Genomic DNA, 16,310 nt, shown 5'->3' on the forward strand with positions numbered 1-16,310 from the left:
TTGTAATTCTCTGCTGAGCAGGAAAGCTACTGAGATGCACACCATTGCATCAGAAACTGCTGGGCTGCGCGGGGCAGAAAGTTCCTGACTCCTGAGACCTGTGTATGCCTGGACTTTTCTTTCTTTTTGCTCCCATCCCCATAGAGAGCCTCAAACTCAGTACTACACACCAATTTTGTTAAAAACACTGGTGGCCAGAAGAGAGAGAGACTTTTCCCCATATAAACTGACAATCTTATACTTGGTTATTTAACATTTAAATAGACTCATCAGTGTGTAGGCCTGCGAGAGGGAAGTTAAGTCTGCAAATAGTATTATTAGTGATCTGTACTTATTATTATTAGTGATATGTGCGTATACGTATAGATATGTAAGTGCTCAAAAATGGACTGCAGCATATCAGGCTCCTCTGTCCACGGAATTCTCCAGGCAAGAATACTGGAGTGGGTAGCCATTCCCTTCTCCAGGGGATCTTCCTAACTCAGGAATCAAACCTGGTCTCCTGCACTGCAGGCAGATTCTTTACTGCTTAAGCCACTCGGGAAGCCCCAATAAACATTAGCTCTTTCTAATAAAACACGTATTTAAATTTTTAGCAGCATTCCAATGACAAAATAAAAGTAAACTTATCTTTTATTATTAATCAGAATGTGGTTATTACTCATGTCTAGGAAATACCTACATTGTGTTCATAGAACAGATCAGAGGAAGTAGGGACACTAAAGAAACATTTTTTTGCTCTTTGTATCAGAGGTGAAAAATACCTTCTGAACCCTACAGATATTTATTAATATTTATTAGATAAATAAAATCTATTAGATATAGAAAAATCAATACAGGAAATTCTTAGGTAAGTCATTATCTATCTACCTATATGTTTGTCTGTCCATATCCTTTGTTTCTTCTCTTCCAACTATACTTTCTGTTATTTTTCCCCTTAGGTGAATTTAATCTCATTGCAGAATAATTTTGTTTCCTCTCAGTAAACACCTGCTTTGATGCTGCCCAATTTCATTATCTGCAAGTTAGAACTGCTTTAGGAAGGGGTTGAGTCCATGGGTGCAGATAGCTAAATTTTTTGCTGGAATGGGATGGCACTGTGTTGTACCCTTTCTGAGTGTTGCCTACACATCAGCATTCTACCTGTTTTTCAGAGATAAAGAAAGATAAGATAGTTTGAAAGGGAGGAAATGGGGACAGCGTTCACTGGCACTCCTTTAATAATGGAATGGCTGATACATCTGCTCGTCAAGCAATTACAGCGGAGGATAGTGGTCCAAGCCAATGAATCAACTCCTAAACTACATGACTTTTAGCACACTCAAGTCCTTGTAGAACTGGGTACTGGTTTAACCAGTTACCGTTCTTCTTTCTCTGGGGTGGAAGGTTTGTCCTATCTATTTTTATATGCCTTCTATCATCTTGCACAGTGCTTTATATATGAGATGAAGATATGTACAACAGGCTTTCAATTTAACTTCACAGTATCTTAAACTCACATGGGCATCTCAGCTGGTGCAGCTGGTAAAGAACCCCCCTGCCAATGCAGGAGATGCAAGAAGACATGGGTTCAATCCCTGGGTTGGGAAGATCCCCTAGAGGAGGAAATGGCAACCCACTCCAGTATTCTTGCTGGGAGAATCCAATGGACAAAGAAGCCTGGTGGGCTACAGTCCATGGGGTTGCAAAGAGTCAGATATGACTGAGTGTCTGAGCACACATCTTAAACTCACATAGCACTTCAGCATTTTGAAAAAGGGGTATAATATATGTGTAAAGCTTTAAGTTTATAAGTATACTTTACATTTATTAAAAACACCTTTATCTCTGTGCCATGCACAGTACTTTGCACACAGCTGGTGCTTAATAAATGGTAGCTCCTGTTTTTATTATCATCTCATACGATCTTTTCAAAGCTACGAGTTAGGAAGGCCAGCTGTTTTAAAGAACCCATTGTTGACATACGAGAAAATGAAAATTCAGAGAAGTCATTTGCTAAAAATCCAAGGCTTGTTCATAACAGAAGAACTGGAGGATTTTGAATCTCAATTGTACTTTCCTCCTCTTTATAATACATGTTATTTCTCTCTTATTTTCTCCCTCCCCAGCAAGCCCATGAAGATTGCTGTGGCTGGGATGAAATTTACTTGAAAGCTCCTCCTTACAATGTGCTAACTAAGGCCACTTGATGAGCCAGCTCTTTGCCACCTAGGCATGGGGGCTGTGCTGAAGACAGTGGCAGGAGCAGGAGACAGAGGACAGGATACACTTTTCCTTCCTGCTTTCTAGAATAGTCACACAGCTTCGTTTTCAAACATGAAATAAAAAATTTGGAGGCTTGGGTAATTTATTTATTCAGACAAGGCAAGCTAAAATGCAGCATCTGTTTTCCTGGGAGCTTCCGTATTCATAAAATCGTGCATCTGAGTTCTCTGATGCACGTCAAGCTGCACTCATTCACTCGACGAACGCACTCAATCACCGAACAAATGTACGCAGCGCTCCACTTCCTGAGCACTTTGCCCTCCTCAAAAGATAAGATAAGACACGTGCGGTTCCCATCTTATTACTTATTCAGTTAGCCAACAAATCTTGATTGAATGGTTATTACCATGTACCAGGTACTTGAACTAGCTTCAGGAATACAACAGTTATTTTTTGGATTGTGCTTTACCATATATCTGACAAACACACATCCACACACATATGGTGTACATGCATTTACATGGGAAGAGTATTTCTTTTCTTCTAATAGGTAACCTTTTATTAGAATATGTTGTTCTCGCTCCCTTTGTTAGCTTTAAAAAATAGCCTTGATAAAGAAGATATGAACATTTCTGAAGGGCAGTTAAGGAGTGCTCATTTATAATATAGTTTGTCTCTCAAAGCCCCGTATTTGGCTGAAATTTCTCTGCTAACAGAGGGTCACTAGAGAGCAAGAAGCCTTGTCACCACAGTGGTGCTCCCTGGTGCATTGGTCTCTATCTAGCAAGTGCCAATATTAAAGAGGTAATGGGAGACAATGTTGTCACATAATGATGATTTCCCAATGCTCCATAAATGCAGAAGAAAAGCCAAGACATCGATCCTATGGCAGTGTTCTGTAACAGTGACTCTTCCTATTACAGCAGGAGACTGTGGGAGGTTTAATCATTTCCCTTAATATATGCCAGTGCAGCTGAGTGTCCATGATCAATGGACTATTGTTACTAGTCTGCAGCCTTTTTATTGGCATTGATAATGGGCTTCTGCTCATGTGTCTCAGCTACAAGTTTAAGCTGGTAAACTTTCCCCCCTCTTACAACTGATGAATGACTATTAGCAGTCAAATTAGGACCAGCGGAGTTGGGAATCAACTGAACTTCATATGGAATACTGAAGACTACAATGAACCAACCTAAGTCTGCAAAATGCAACTGTGTTCCTAGCAGTTGTGACACCTGAACTCTGGTTCTAAATGTCCTGGGCTTCTGGTTGACCCAATGTTTACCAACTCCTCTTCTAAAAATATTTCAAAAAATGTATACCTTGACTTAATAATTGTGATAAGAACAGGCAGTGTATTATTATAGTGCTTAATTTTAACTTTCAAAAATGAGGACTGCTGTGCCTCTGGAAAAGGTCAGTTTTCATTCCAATCCCAAAGAAAGGCAATGCCAAAGAATGCTCAACCTACTGCACAACTGCATTCATCTCACACGCTAGTTAAGTAATGCTTAAAATTCTCCAAGCCAGGCTTCAGCAATATGTGAACTGTGAACTTCCAGATGTTCAAGCTGGTTTTAGAAAAGGCAGAGGAACCAGAGATCAAATTGCCAACATCCTCTGGATCATCGAAAAAGCAGAAGAGTTCCAGAAAAACATCTATTTCTGCTTTATTGACTATGCCAAAGACTTTGACTGTGTGGATCACAATAAACTGTGGAAAATTCTGAAAGAGATGGGAATACCAGACCACCTGACCTGCTTCCTGAGAGATCTGTATGCAGGTCAGGAAGCAACAGTTAGAACTGGACATGGAACAACAGACTGGTTCCAAATAGGGAAAAGGAGTATGTCAAGGCTGCATATTGTCACCCTGCTTATTCAACTTATATGCAGAGTACATTATGGGCAACGCTGGGCTAGAGGAAGCACAAGCTGGAATCAAGATTGCCGGGAGAAATATCAGTAACCTCAGATATGCAGATTTCGCCACCCTTATGGCAGAAAGTGAAGAACTAAAGAGCCTCTTGATGAAAGTGAAAGAGGAGAGTGAAAAAGTTGGCTTAAAGCTCAACATTCAGAAAACTAAGATCATGGCATCCGGTCCCATCACTTCATGGCAAATAGATGGGGAAACAGTGGAAACAGTGTCAGACTTTATTTTTTTGGGCTCCAAAATCACTGCAGATGTGACTGCAGCCATGAAATTAAAAGATGCTACTCCTTAGAAGAAAAGTTATGACCAACCTAGACAGCATATTCAAAAGCAGAGACATTACTTTGCCCACAAAGGTCCATCTAGTCAAGGCTATGGTTTTTCCAGTAGTCATATATGGATGTGAGAGTTGGACTATAAAGAAAGCTGAGCACTGAAAAATTGATGCTTTTGAACTGTGGTGTTGGAGAAGACTTTTGAGAGAGTCCCTTGGACTGCAAGGAGATCCAACCAGTCCATCCTAAAGGAGATCAGTCCTGAGTGTTCATTGAAAGGACTGATGTTGAAGCTGAAACTCCAATACTTTGGCCACCTGATGCGAAGAGCTGACTTATTTGAAAAGACCCTGATGCTGGGAAAGATTGAGGGCAGGAGGAGAAGGGGACGACAGAGGATGAGATGGTTGGATGGCATCACTGACTCAATGGACATGAGTTTGTGTAAACTCCGGGAGTTGGTGATGGACAGGGAGGCCCGGTGTGCTGAGGTCCATGTGGTCACAAAGAGTCGGACATGACTGAGCGACTGAACTAACTGAACTGAACTGAACTGATGCCTTTGGGAAGAAATCTATTTCTGACAGAAGTTTATCTCTGAAAGTTTTTAAGAAAAGGACTACAGCTAAACTTATTACTTACCAAATTTGGCTTTAAAACTTTCCTGAACTGTTCAGAACTTCCAGCATCTTGGCTAAAATAAGAGTGTCTGTTAATAAAGTTTTACAATCACAAAATAACTGAAGGCATGCTAGAGTTCTGAATATTTTTCTACAGGAGAAAATTTAAGGAGTAAGAAGCTCCTCTTTTCAAACACAGAACTAAACTTCACTGAAAAAGTTGTATAATTTCACATATTTTTCACAATAAAAAATACATTTATTCTAATATTGACTGGCATGTATGTGTCAAATGCAGAAAGTGGTGCAACTGAGTAATCCATGAAACCCACTGAACCCTCAAATGAGTCAATTTTGGGAACACAGACAACCTGATAAGCTTCACAGGACAGCCACAAAACTGCTTTGTAAGATAGATATATATATGAAAAAAAAAGATATATGGAGAACACAAATTTATATATACCAATGACTGAAAGGCTAAGAGACATCATGTATCACTTTCAAGTTTGTGAACATTTTTCATTTGAGGTCCAATGGAAATCCAGTTTCACTGCCTCCTTCTGCAGACAGTGTCTCTAAGTCTAAAGTCAGATTGAACCACTCTCTCCTTTTACTACCCCTGTAGCATTTAATCCTGCTGGCTTTCAACCACCATGAGCTGGTAAGGTCTGTCTCCCTCAATAATCCTAACAATATTTCATACAATTAGAGAACGTTAATTTTAACAAAGGACTTTGGCACTTGGAGCAGAAGTTCAAGTTGATCATTTAAATGTCGTAACTTTGTGACTTCCCTGGTGGCTTAGTTGGTAAAGAATATGCCTGCAATGCAAGAGACCCAGATTTGATCCCTGGGTGGGGAAGATCCCTTGGTGAAAGAAATGACAACCCATTCCAGTACTCTTGCCTGGAAAATTCCATAGGGAGAGGAGACTGGCGGGCTACTGTCCATGGGGTTGCAAAGAGTCAGACACAACTTAGAGACTAAACTGAACTGAACTTTGTGACAGAGATGGGGCAGAAACCACAGTTCCCATCTTACAGATGGTGACTGACAACAAAGAAAATCTGGTTTGCCATTCAAGACAGGGACTCAATGGAGTCATCTTTGAACCTACTCTGTACTGCACACAGTCAGCACTTAATAAAGATTCAATGACTTGGTTTGACTTGAATTATACTGATTAGATGACCAGCTCTTCTTCTTCATGTACTTCAACTGGAGGAAGATGAGAGAGACAGGAGAATTTTCTTCTTGTACTGAGGTATGAACCACTGTGTGAGGGTACCATCTTCTCTGACATGTCTGAAAATAGGTTAGATTTCTATCTGTCTAGAAGAGCATTAATGGCATTCCTACTTACAGTAGGGAGAAAGCTTGGGGATCACAACAGTGAAAGTTCAAGTTGCCTCTAGATAAGGCAAGAATTGAGTGGTAAGAGCCTGCAAAAAGGAACAGTCAAGGAAGGAGCCTACATAAGGGATTTTCAATCACGAACATGTATAAGCACCACCCATCTTGTTAAAATTCCATGGGTCTGGGTAAGGTCTGAAATTCTGTACTTCTAATAAGCTCCCAGATGATGCCATGTTGCTGGTGCGTGGACCATACTTTGAGTAACAGATTAGACTTCACATAATACAGATTTCATAGTGTCTCATATGGGTGTTAATTAAGCTACTATAGGAGAAAATTTCATATGGAAATCTGAAAATATTCAGACAAAAATCAAGAAAGTTACAGAAAACATTCTACAGAAGATTCGTTATTGGAATTCTTGATATACAGCTTGTGATAATGAATTGTCCTTTTATTAAAAAAAAAAGCATTATCTTAAAAATCAATAAAGTATTCCCTTTAGAAAAAAAGGATTCGATTCCCTTAACGGAATACCCTTCGAGGTGAGAGATACTTGTAATAAAATGCTATATACTACCACTTGTCAACGGGGCCCTTGGTTGAGCCTTAGCAATTGTTTTGCTTGCTGTTGTTGTTTCGTTGCTTAGCCATGTTTCACTGTTTTGAGACCCCACGAACTGTAGCCCACCAGGCTACTCTATTCATGAGATTTCCCAGGCAAGAATACTGGAGCGGGTTGCCGTTTCCTCCTCCAGGGGATCTTCCCAACCCAGGGACTGAACCTGTGTCTCCCTGTTTCCTGCATTGGCAGGCAGTCTTTACTGCTGAGCCACTGGGGAAGCCCATGGCTTTGTTTACTACTTGCTAATAATTGGATTTGACTGAATAATAGCCTACAGATTGAGAATATAGTAAACATCAATTCTGAGAGAATTACTGGTGGCAAATTCTGCTTTCAGATTTATGGAAATTCCCTGCTTTATAGGCTTCATTCATTCACTCAATCAACATTTACTGAGTACCTATTATGTGCCAGACACTGTCAGGGATGCTGGGTGTACAGCAGCAGAAAAGACAGACTCAGGCCCACTACTCAAGAGTGTATATCCAAGTAGGAGAGCATAAGATAACAGGAGAAGATGGTATAAAGAAAGGAAAAGTTTATGAATTATAGGATGATGGAAGAGAAACAGCAGCTATTTTAAGTCACTGGAAGCCTCACTGATGATGTATTATTTGAACAAAGATCTGAATCCTGAGGATTATATGATTTTATGAGAAAAATGATAGATATCTGACTTTGTTAACAGTTAATGCTGTTGGTTCATGTATTATGTCCTATGTGTATTTAATAAACCCACAATCCTTCCCCGACCTGGGTGCACGTCAAGGGTTTGGGATAAGGAAGTAGGGGATTTTTCAAGTCTTTCTGATGAATAATTAAAATTTTTTTATTGTTATGTTTTTAATTTCAATACAAGCCTATTACATGAGACCTTAAAATTCAAGTATAAATGTTTATAGTAAAAGAGGTTACTGGGTAGAGAAGACAAAACTTACATTCCAAAATCAGAACTGAAATTTGGATTAGGGATCCCCAGGTTTACTACCTGTGTGACTCTGGGCAAGTCACCTAACATTTTATAATTCTTAATTTTCATCTCTACAGAGGCAAGCTCACTCTACTTGCATGATTTGGGGCAATTAAAAAAAAAACAAACTTGGTAGACAGGAAGTACTTAAACAATTGTAACCATAATCTTTGCCATACATAGGAAAGCACCATGCTCAGTATCTGACCCAGTGTAGGCGCCTGCCTCTTGGTTTCCTTCCTATTCATTTGCATTATCAGTTCCTCTGCAGTTTTTCATTTGTCCAGATAAACAAGAGCTGATGGTATGTGCACTTTTGCTTGATAGAATTTCATAGGACTCATTTCATCAGCGCATGATTAGCTTCAAAGCTTCGAATCTAACCCAGTTTTGAGATAACTGGGAAACGAAACTAAGTGGAGAGAACAAATGCAGCATTGTAAGAGAAGCAAAAGTCAGCTTGAGGTTGTCTGATGTTTTTAAACTAACATCATCTTTAATCTCCTATGCCCTTCTTCCCAGATAATAAGAGCTGTGCACTAAAAGTGCTGAGATAAACTAATGGGGAACAGGATACTACAAAAGACATTTGAAAGAGCCCATGTAATTTACTGCATGTCTGGTTTGTTTTACTTTCCAAAGCCTTCCTGTTGCTCCAGGAAATTTGTCTCTTCTGGCAACCTTCGGCCCTCTTTTGGCCGGGGAGCGCTGAAAAAGCATTTGAGGGCAGGTAAACAGATGCAAAGCTTTCTGAGTGGAGGAGTAAGCACAGGCCTTGCTTCCTGGGTCACATCTGAGACATAAACAAAGTATCCTTTAGTACTAGCTTGTGAGAATTATTCCAAATGCAGGCAACCAAGAGGCTGCTGGCCTTCAGATATGCATAAACTCCCAGCACATTCTGAAGGTAATTTACATGTGTGGACCACTAAAAGCCTCCTACTCAATGAACTGTATCCCTGGGGAGATGCTAGGCCTGGATCAGTGTGGGAACAACATAAGGGTGTCCTCTGTGCCAAAAAGGGGATTGGGCTAGATGGAAAATCCCCCAAAAGGACCATCTGGCAGCATAAATTATCCATTTAAAATGGCTGGTGTGAGTTAATGACATCAAAGCCACCAGGAACATGTACAACATCCTTCAGTTGAGTTTTAATGTCCCCTCAGGCCCTGCTTCTATTACGACTTTCTATGCTGAATACGGACAAATGTACATTTATCCACTGTCCCCTCCCACCCCCTACATAGATACCATGAAACTGCATTTTTCAATAATGAAATAGACATAGAGAATGGAGCATCAGTCCAGGAATACAGTAAAATTGTGAGGGATTTCTCTAAAAGCATACATTTTTTCCCTTAGAGAATCCCCCCTACAATTAATTATATGCTTACACTATATGTGTTTATGTATATAGCATGTGTGTATATATACATATAGTATAATATATAGTGTAATTATGTGTGTGTGTATGTGTGTGTGCGTGTATATATATCTCCTCCCCAAAAGGATTTAGCCATTAAACTTTAGTTATTTAATGACCATAAAGGATACAGTTATTCGGATGTTAAAATCTATGATCAGTTGAATCATAACATGCAGAAGAGAGGAACAGAATTACTCTGAATAAAAGAGTCACTAGGTCAACATATTCTATATTCAACCTACTCCCACAGCCCCCACATTGGCTCAAAAGGAATCTACTTAAGGATCCAGAGGACAGGCTCCTGGAAGAGGAGCTTCATGTACATCGACATAAAAAAAGCAGCTCAGTCTGTGTAAAACTGAGTTAGTATGACTCTCAAGCACAATGTCCCAAATCTATATATTTTGATTCTCAATTTCACAGAAGCAGGTAAACTGGCCAGGACTTTAACTGGCCTTTTAAAAAGGGTTCAAAGAACATGTAGATCTTTTAATTTTTTAACAGCACATAAGCTTCTCATTGGCACTATCCTGAGGTCGTGCTAATGTGCATTTGCCAGCACGGGTGGTCAGCACATTCATTTAGGCCAGGGTGTATTTCTTGACCACTTTCGGCAAACTGGCATGGATCTCCGTGTGGGGTGAGCTGATGCGTAGCCCTCTGTAGAAGACCCATCACACCCTGAGCACTATGTTGATGATACTTAGAAAATGGCGGCACCAGAGGCTAAACCCCATCCTTACACCTCCCGTGTCACCACATAATGATCCTCTTATGTGTCTGTTCTCCACCCCAACTGTGAATTCCTTGAAAGCAGGAGCCACAACCTTCTCATTCAGCTTTGAGTTCCCAGAACCAGGCATAGTGCCTCATCCACAAAAAAGTTCCCAGTGAAACTGTGAGTCAATGAATGGATGAGCTGGGTAAAAAGATTAGAAGGGAGGCAAAATGAAATCTTCACATTTTGGTAAAGGGAACAAGATAAAGGACTCAGCTAGTGGGGACCCAGGTTTTGTTTTTAATTATCATACAGTAAAACTGCCTGGGGGCTCAGAAGTGGAAGGCATGCATTTCTAGTAATATGAATGTTAACACATGTATAGATTCCTGTAACCACCACCACAATCAGGATATAGAACAGTTCCATCATCCCCCAAGCCTCCGCTGTGTTGCTTCCTCTATAGTCACACTCTCTGAAGATTCTCTTTTGATATGTTAGGGGGAGAGAAAGGAGTTAAGATTGAAGGTGAAGGGGTTCAGAGATTTTCTCGCTGCTTGTTTATTCAGGGAATTACTCTGAGGCAAGAATTGGGAAAATCTTTTCAAACTTACTGTGCTAGGTATAATTCTTAGTTGGGTCATGTATATTACTTCATTTAATTCTCAAGAGCACTGAAATGCCTATTATTATTGACAGATGGTAAAAATGGAGACACTTAGTCTCAGAGAGGTTAGGTGGTTTGCCCATAATCACACAGCCAGCCGAAGCAGAGCCAGGATTACACTCAGCCTGTCTTTTTCCAAAGCCCACTCTATTCTCTACATCATTAGACTGCGTATTGAGGAAGGTACTAGAGAAGATTCTCCCTTGCCAATCTGGAGGTTATAGACACTGAGAAAAGTTTCAAAAGGCTTCTGCTATCAGAATTAGTCACATGGCTCAAGACTCCAGAGTCAGGACTAAACCCCAGGAGGTTAGACTAGCAGTCATCATTTGCTCAGTTCACAAAAGATGGACATAAAGATAGCTATTCCTTTTATTTTTATTTTATTTTTTTAGCTGTGCTTTTAAATAGAAAAAGAATTGTGATGACAAAACATATTTAAAAGTTTCCTCATTTTATAAAGATCCAAGTGCAAGCTACTGCACAGGGAGCCCTTCTTTCCTCTCTAATGCTACTGATGCAGTCGAAAAAGTTGATGGATTTTTATTTTGATAAAAGATAAAACCAAACCCAAAAGGCAATTAGTATAAAATGAAAGCAAAGGCAAACGGAACACTGGATTGCTGTGTAGTGAAAACATGTAAGAGTAGAAAACCCTCCACACCATTCTCAATCTTTCATCTCAGCTGAATGGCATCCTTGCCCTGCCACCCTTTCTTAAAAGCAGCAGTCAGGTACAAACATGCGTTCACGTGGAGAAAGTCAGAAAGTCCACTGCTCTGAGCTCACTCCCTTCGCTTTCTGCCTGGCGTCACTCCCTCCTCCCCACCACCCCCCACCACGTCTTAGACTTCACAGTGGCCGCCCGCCCTGCTTACCTGGCTCCACTTCATGCCACCCGCTGGACTGACTTCCGCTCCCCGGGGAGCGCCCTTGGCCTGTGTAAAATGGCTCTTCACCAGGACTGTCCATTTCATCCTCCACAGACTTGAGGCGCTTCGTGGAGCTGAAATAACAAACGGGTACATGTTTAAAAGCCATCCAAACCACCTTTCTCCTGGATGTGGCATCTCTGGTGGAAAGAAAGCCAAGGAAGGAAGCAACTGGGTAACTCAGTGTAGTTTCGTGGGCTTCTTTGGGCTTCTGTTCAGTTTAGTGAGTCACTGGATGGAGAACAAACTCTTGGGTCTATGTTGTTCCAAGTGTCTGGGTTTGGTTTTTACTGTCACTTGAGTTGCTGCTGCCGCCACATCCGGTTCCTTTTTCCTTTGAGGAACTGCTGGCTGGCTCCGTCTCCTGTCTCCACCTGGAAGACTGGTAAGCCCACATGTGTATCTCCCAGCGCGTTGGCTGGGGCGTTGCCATCAGCAACGATCCTAGACATCTACTTAACCCCTCTGGCACCCCAGGAAGGAGAAAAATCAGGGCACACAACCCTTGAAGTAAAGCCTGAATTGCCTTTTGGGGTTTTTTTTGCCATATTTTCTCATCTTCTACTTAGAGCTCTTCATTTAAAAAATACTTATTGCACAGTGACAACACCTTCCTTCCACTTTTGCCTCATTCGTTCACTGTTTTATCTCCACTGCCTGGACTGGGACCTGGCCTACTGCCACTGTGCAGGCTCTAGAGATAAAGCAGTGAACAAACGAGACAAAAGTGGAAGAATTCTACTTATTCTCCCTGTGAGAATAAGGGACGTGGAAAAAAGAGTGACCCAGTGACTTGCATGCCACTTCTCTACAAGGAAATTACCAAAAATGAACTTCTGTGCCATCAAGTGGGGATGTTTTAGCTTTGGAGAAGTATGGTTGAGAAATTTCCAGAATATATTCTATTTCTTCCAGTTAAAGAACTGAGGTCTTTTCCTCCCAATTTGAGGTTGCAAGAGTTAAAAGGTAGTGACATGCTACATGTTGCTAATGTTCTAATTGTATTAATTGATTATGTAACTAACATACCAGAATGAGTAGATTTCACACCTGGTGTGAGTACTAGTTGGGTAATCTCTTCCTCACATGTCAGGTACAGAATTTTAAATATATATTCATTCATCAAACATTTATTGTGCACCTCCCACATGTCATGTACTGTGCTAAAGGCTAGAATATTGAAATGAATCAGATATAACACCTGTCTTCATGGGGTTTACAATCTCATGGATGAAGAACAAGAGGTAAACGAAATTGTGCACAGAGAAATACAGGTATGATGGTGGAACCACACAGAGGTTACAGTGTGTTCCTTGATGGAGGAAGAAAGCAATGATACACAGAGCAGGTCGGGGAATGATGCCCAGAGGAGATGGTTCCTGAACTGTCTGTAAGAGAGGGGGTGAGGAGACGGAGCAGAAAGAAGAACAGGGCAGGGACAGGCTGTTACTCAGGTGATGCACTCCTGAGGCAGCCATTCTGGATTTTAAGATACTGAAATACTTCTTTATCAACTGGCAAAGTCCCACTCTCAAACTCCTCGTGTTTGCCCCAACTTTGTCACCCCATCTTTGGCCCAGGACAGCCCCAAACCTAAAGGGTTAAGGTATGGCACACTAGAGGCATTCCAGGACTTGGCACTGTGGCAGGGCAGGTCTGCCCTAACTGCTATGCTCCTGTCACCCAGGTTACTAGCTATTCCCAACATCACTCCAGGAGGAAGGTGCACGTCAAGCAGAAACAACACCAAAAGCAGTGTGTGATGCTCGCAGAGAGCTGACAGGTTAAACACAGGTTAAAAGTGCTAAAAGGTTAAAACAGGTTAAAAGTGGCAGGAGGGGTACAGAGAAAGATGGGGTGAAGGTGATAGAAGATATTGTATATCTGGACTTTATCTTACAAGCAATAGAGGCTCCCTGAATAGATCTAAACAGGAAGTGATGTCAGAGTCATCTGTCAGAAAGGTCATTCTGGCAGTTGCAGAGATGATGGCTTTTGAAGAGCTAAGGGAAAAGAAGGAGACAGAACCTTCCCCGGGGAGACAGTTAAGAGGCCACTGCAGCCATCCCAGTAAAAAAGTGAGGAAGGCCCAGTTCAAGGCATGAAATTCTAGTTACTGAAGTTGCCATTCCAGGAGTCTTAGCCTTTAAGCTCTATTCTCATGAAAGCTAGATCGCGGGAAAGCAACACACCTGTAGCATGCTAGCTTAGTATCCAAAGAAAAAACCTCTAACGATTTATTTAATGTCCGTTGCCTGGCTTTCCTTGAAGTTTAATGAAAAAGAGCCACCCAAAGAATTTTTCTGTATTTTATGTAAAACTGCATCTAACAGAAGTACTTTATAAAAGGACATACACAAAAAAACTCCTAATACATAAAACCAGAAAACATGTCGTATCTTTAAAAGAAATTCTAGTTTCCTTTTATTGGAAAAGGTGCATTACATAACCTGGTGCTTTCCCTTCTTGCCCTGGAAACCAGGCATCTCAGCGCTAAACGTAAGGAATAACTCTGGGTTCAGGTTCTTGATGTAAGAGTCTCTCCCATCTTTCCACATGGTTTCTGCCCTCTCTGTATTTAATATTATCTGTTATAGTTTTTAAATTAAAAGCCACCTGAAATAATTTTAGTTAGAAGTTGAAAGAATACAAATTGGAAATAGAATAAATATTTTCTTGTGTTCCCTGGCAAATAAAAGGCAAGACCTACATTCTCTGACAGGAGCTTGAGATCTGTGAAGAAGGAGATTATCAGGAATTTCTTTAAAGCTCTAGTGCCTATCACAGTATCTGACTAATAACAGATGCTCAAACACTGCTGAATTGGGCTACAGATTTATAAACAGTCACATGAGTGCTTGTGACAAGGATTCGCCCAAGTGTCATGATTCAGTGAGATCCCACCCAAAAGACCAACTTCATTACCTATCCTTCTCCAAGTACCAATATTTTTCTGAGTTTCTAATGCTTTTGATTTCCTTGCTGTCCTCTAGAATAAAATGCAACTACTCATGCATTAAGAATTAGTTACTCAATTGTATTCGATTCTTTGCGACCCCAAGGACTGTAGCTTGCCATGCTCCTCTGTCCATGGAATTCTCTAGGCAAGAATATCGGATTGGGTCAGTAGCCATTCCCTTCTCCAGGGGATCTTCCTGACTTAGGGATCAAACCTGGGACTCCTGTATTACAGGCAGATTCTTTATCATCTGAGCCACTAAGGAAGCCCTACTCATGTGGTTATTAAATCCTAAAGGTGAGAGAGTCTGTAGATATTAGCTGACCCCTCAGTTTGAAAGCAAGGACTGTCAGGGGTTGACACAGGATAAATGTTGGGAAGGTGGAGATACAGGCTAGAGGAGAGAACAAGATCCAGGAAGGAAGAAAATTAGAAGTGCCAGGAGCGATGGGTGAAGGGCTTCCAGGACAAAGTTTACTGACTTCACAAACCTGACAGCTGGTTTATCTTGATGAAGTTCTTTGGGATAAGAAAAGTATATTTCCTCCCAATTTTTATATTACCCCTTCTATGATTTTGAACATATTTACTGGAAGGAATACAGAACCTACAGTTAAAGCCTATCAATCTCCTTTTTTTTTTTTAAATTTAGATATGAATCAGTCATTACTTTTGTTCCTTATTATTATTATTTTTTTTTATTTTGGCCGTGCTGCACGGCATACAGTATCTTAGTTTCCCAACCAAGGATGGAACCTGTGCCCTCTGCAGTGGAAGCTCGGAGTCCTAACCACTGGACAGCCAGGGAACCCCCAGTTATTAATTCTGGCTTCTTGCTCTCTAACATAAATTCTATTCTCCCAGAAACACTTGAGGGACACAGGAAAGGACCAGTAGGTCTCTACATAAGAAGGAGGATAAATACTCTCTTAAGTAATGACACACCATCTCTTCTTGGGTGTGGAATTTGTTCTGTCTTTAGCAATACTACCTAGAAATTATGGGAAGACTATTATCTTCATTTCAAATATTTGCTTAATTCCTACTATGTGCAAAGCCTAGATGCTTTATCTTGTCCCTGAAGAGCAGCAAAATGCCTCTTTCCTGAGTGTTCCAAATGCTCTGAACTAAAAATCTTCATTCACGTGTCAGTCTATATCATGAGACTGCAAAGCTCCTGTTACTTGACTTTACTTGCTTGTTACTTGCTTTATAGATCTCATATCCTTGGGACTTAATACGTGTTTGCAGCTGAACTGGAAGAGTTCAGCAGGGGTCCCCGCCCTCCGTGTGTGGACCAGGACCTCCTGTCAGATCAGCAGCACCATCAGATGAGAAATCAAATACACAATGACTGTCATGTGCTTGAATCATCCCAGCCACTCCCCCACCCCAATCCGTGGGAAAACTGTCTTCCATGAAACTGGTCCCTGGTGCCAAAAATGTTGGGGACCGCTGCTCTAAGGGATTTGCCATCCAGAAGGGGAGGCAGGAACCGTACATACCTCCAAGACAATAATAATGATTCAAAATAGCAAATGCTAACTGTCCATGAAAAGTAGAGATGCCAGATAATCCTTTCTGGGGGCTTCCTATTCTATTCCTTCCTGAAAGAGT

At 41.0% G+C, this 16,310-nt stretch overlaps 1 protein-coding gene across 4 annotated transcripts in view; it reads right to left on the reverse strand.

Annotated features, from left to right (window-relative positions):
* NFIA (nuclear factor I A) overlaps window positions 1–16,310 on the reverse strand; it is a 405,480-nt gene that overhangs the window by 105,171 nt on the left and 283,999 nt on the right. For all 4 annotated transcript variants that reach the window (XM_025289454.3, XM_025289453.3, XM_006055921.4 and 1 more), the window contains exon 6: window positions 11,681–11,808. In XM_025289454.3, the coding sequence (XP_025145239.1) occupies window positions 11,681–11,808 (128 nt within the window). The remainder of the gene's footprint in view (window positions 1–11,680; window positions 11,809–16,310) is intronic.

Source organism: Bubalus bubalis, chromosome 6 (assembly GCF_019923935.1).
Source record: "Bubalus bubalis isolate 160015118507 breed Murrah chromosome 6, NDDB_SH_1, whole genome shotgun sequence".
NCBI lineage: Eukaryota > Metazoa > Chordata > Mammalia > Artiodactyla > Bovidae > Bubalus > Bubalus bubalis.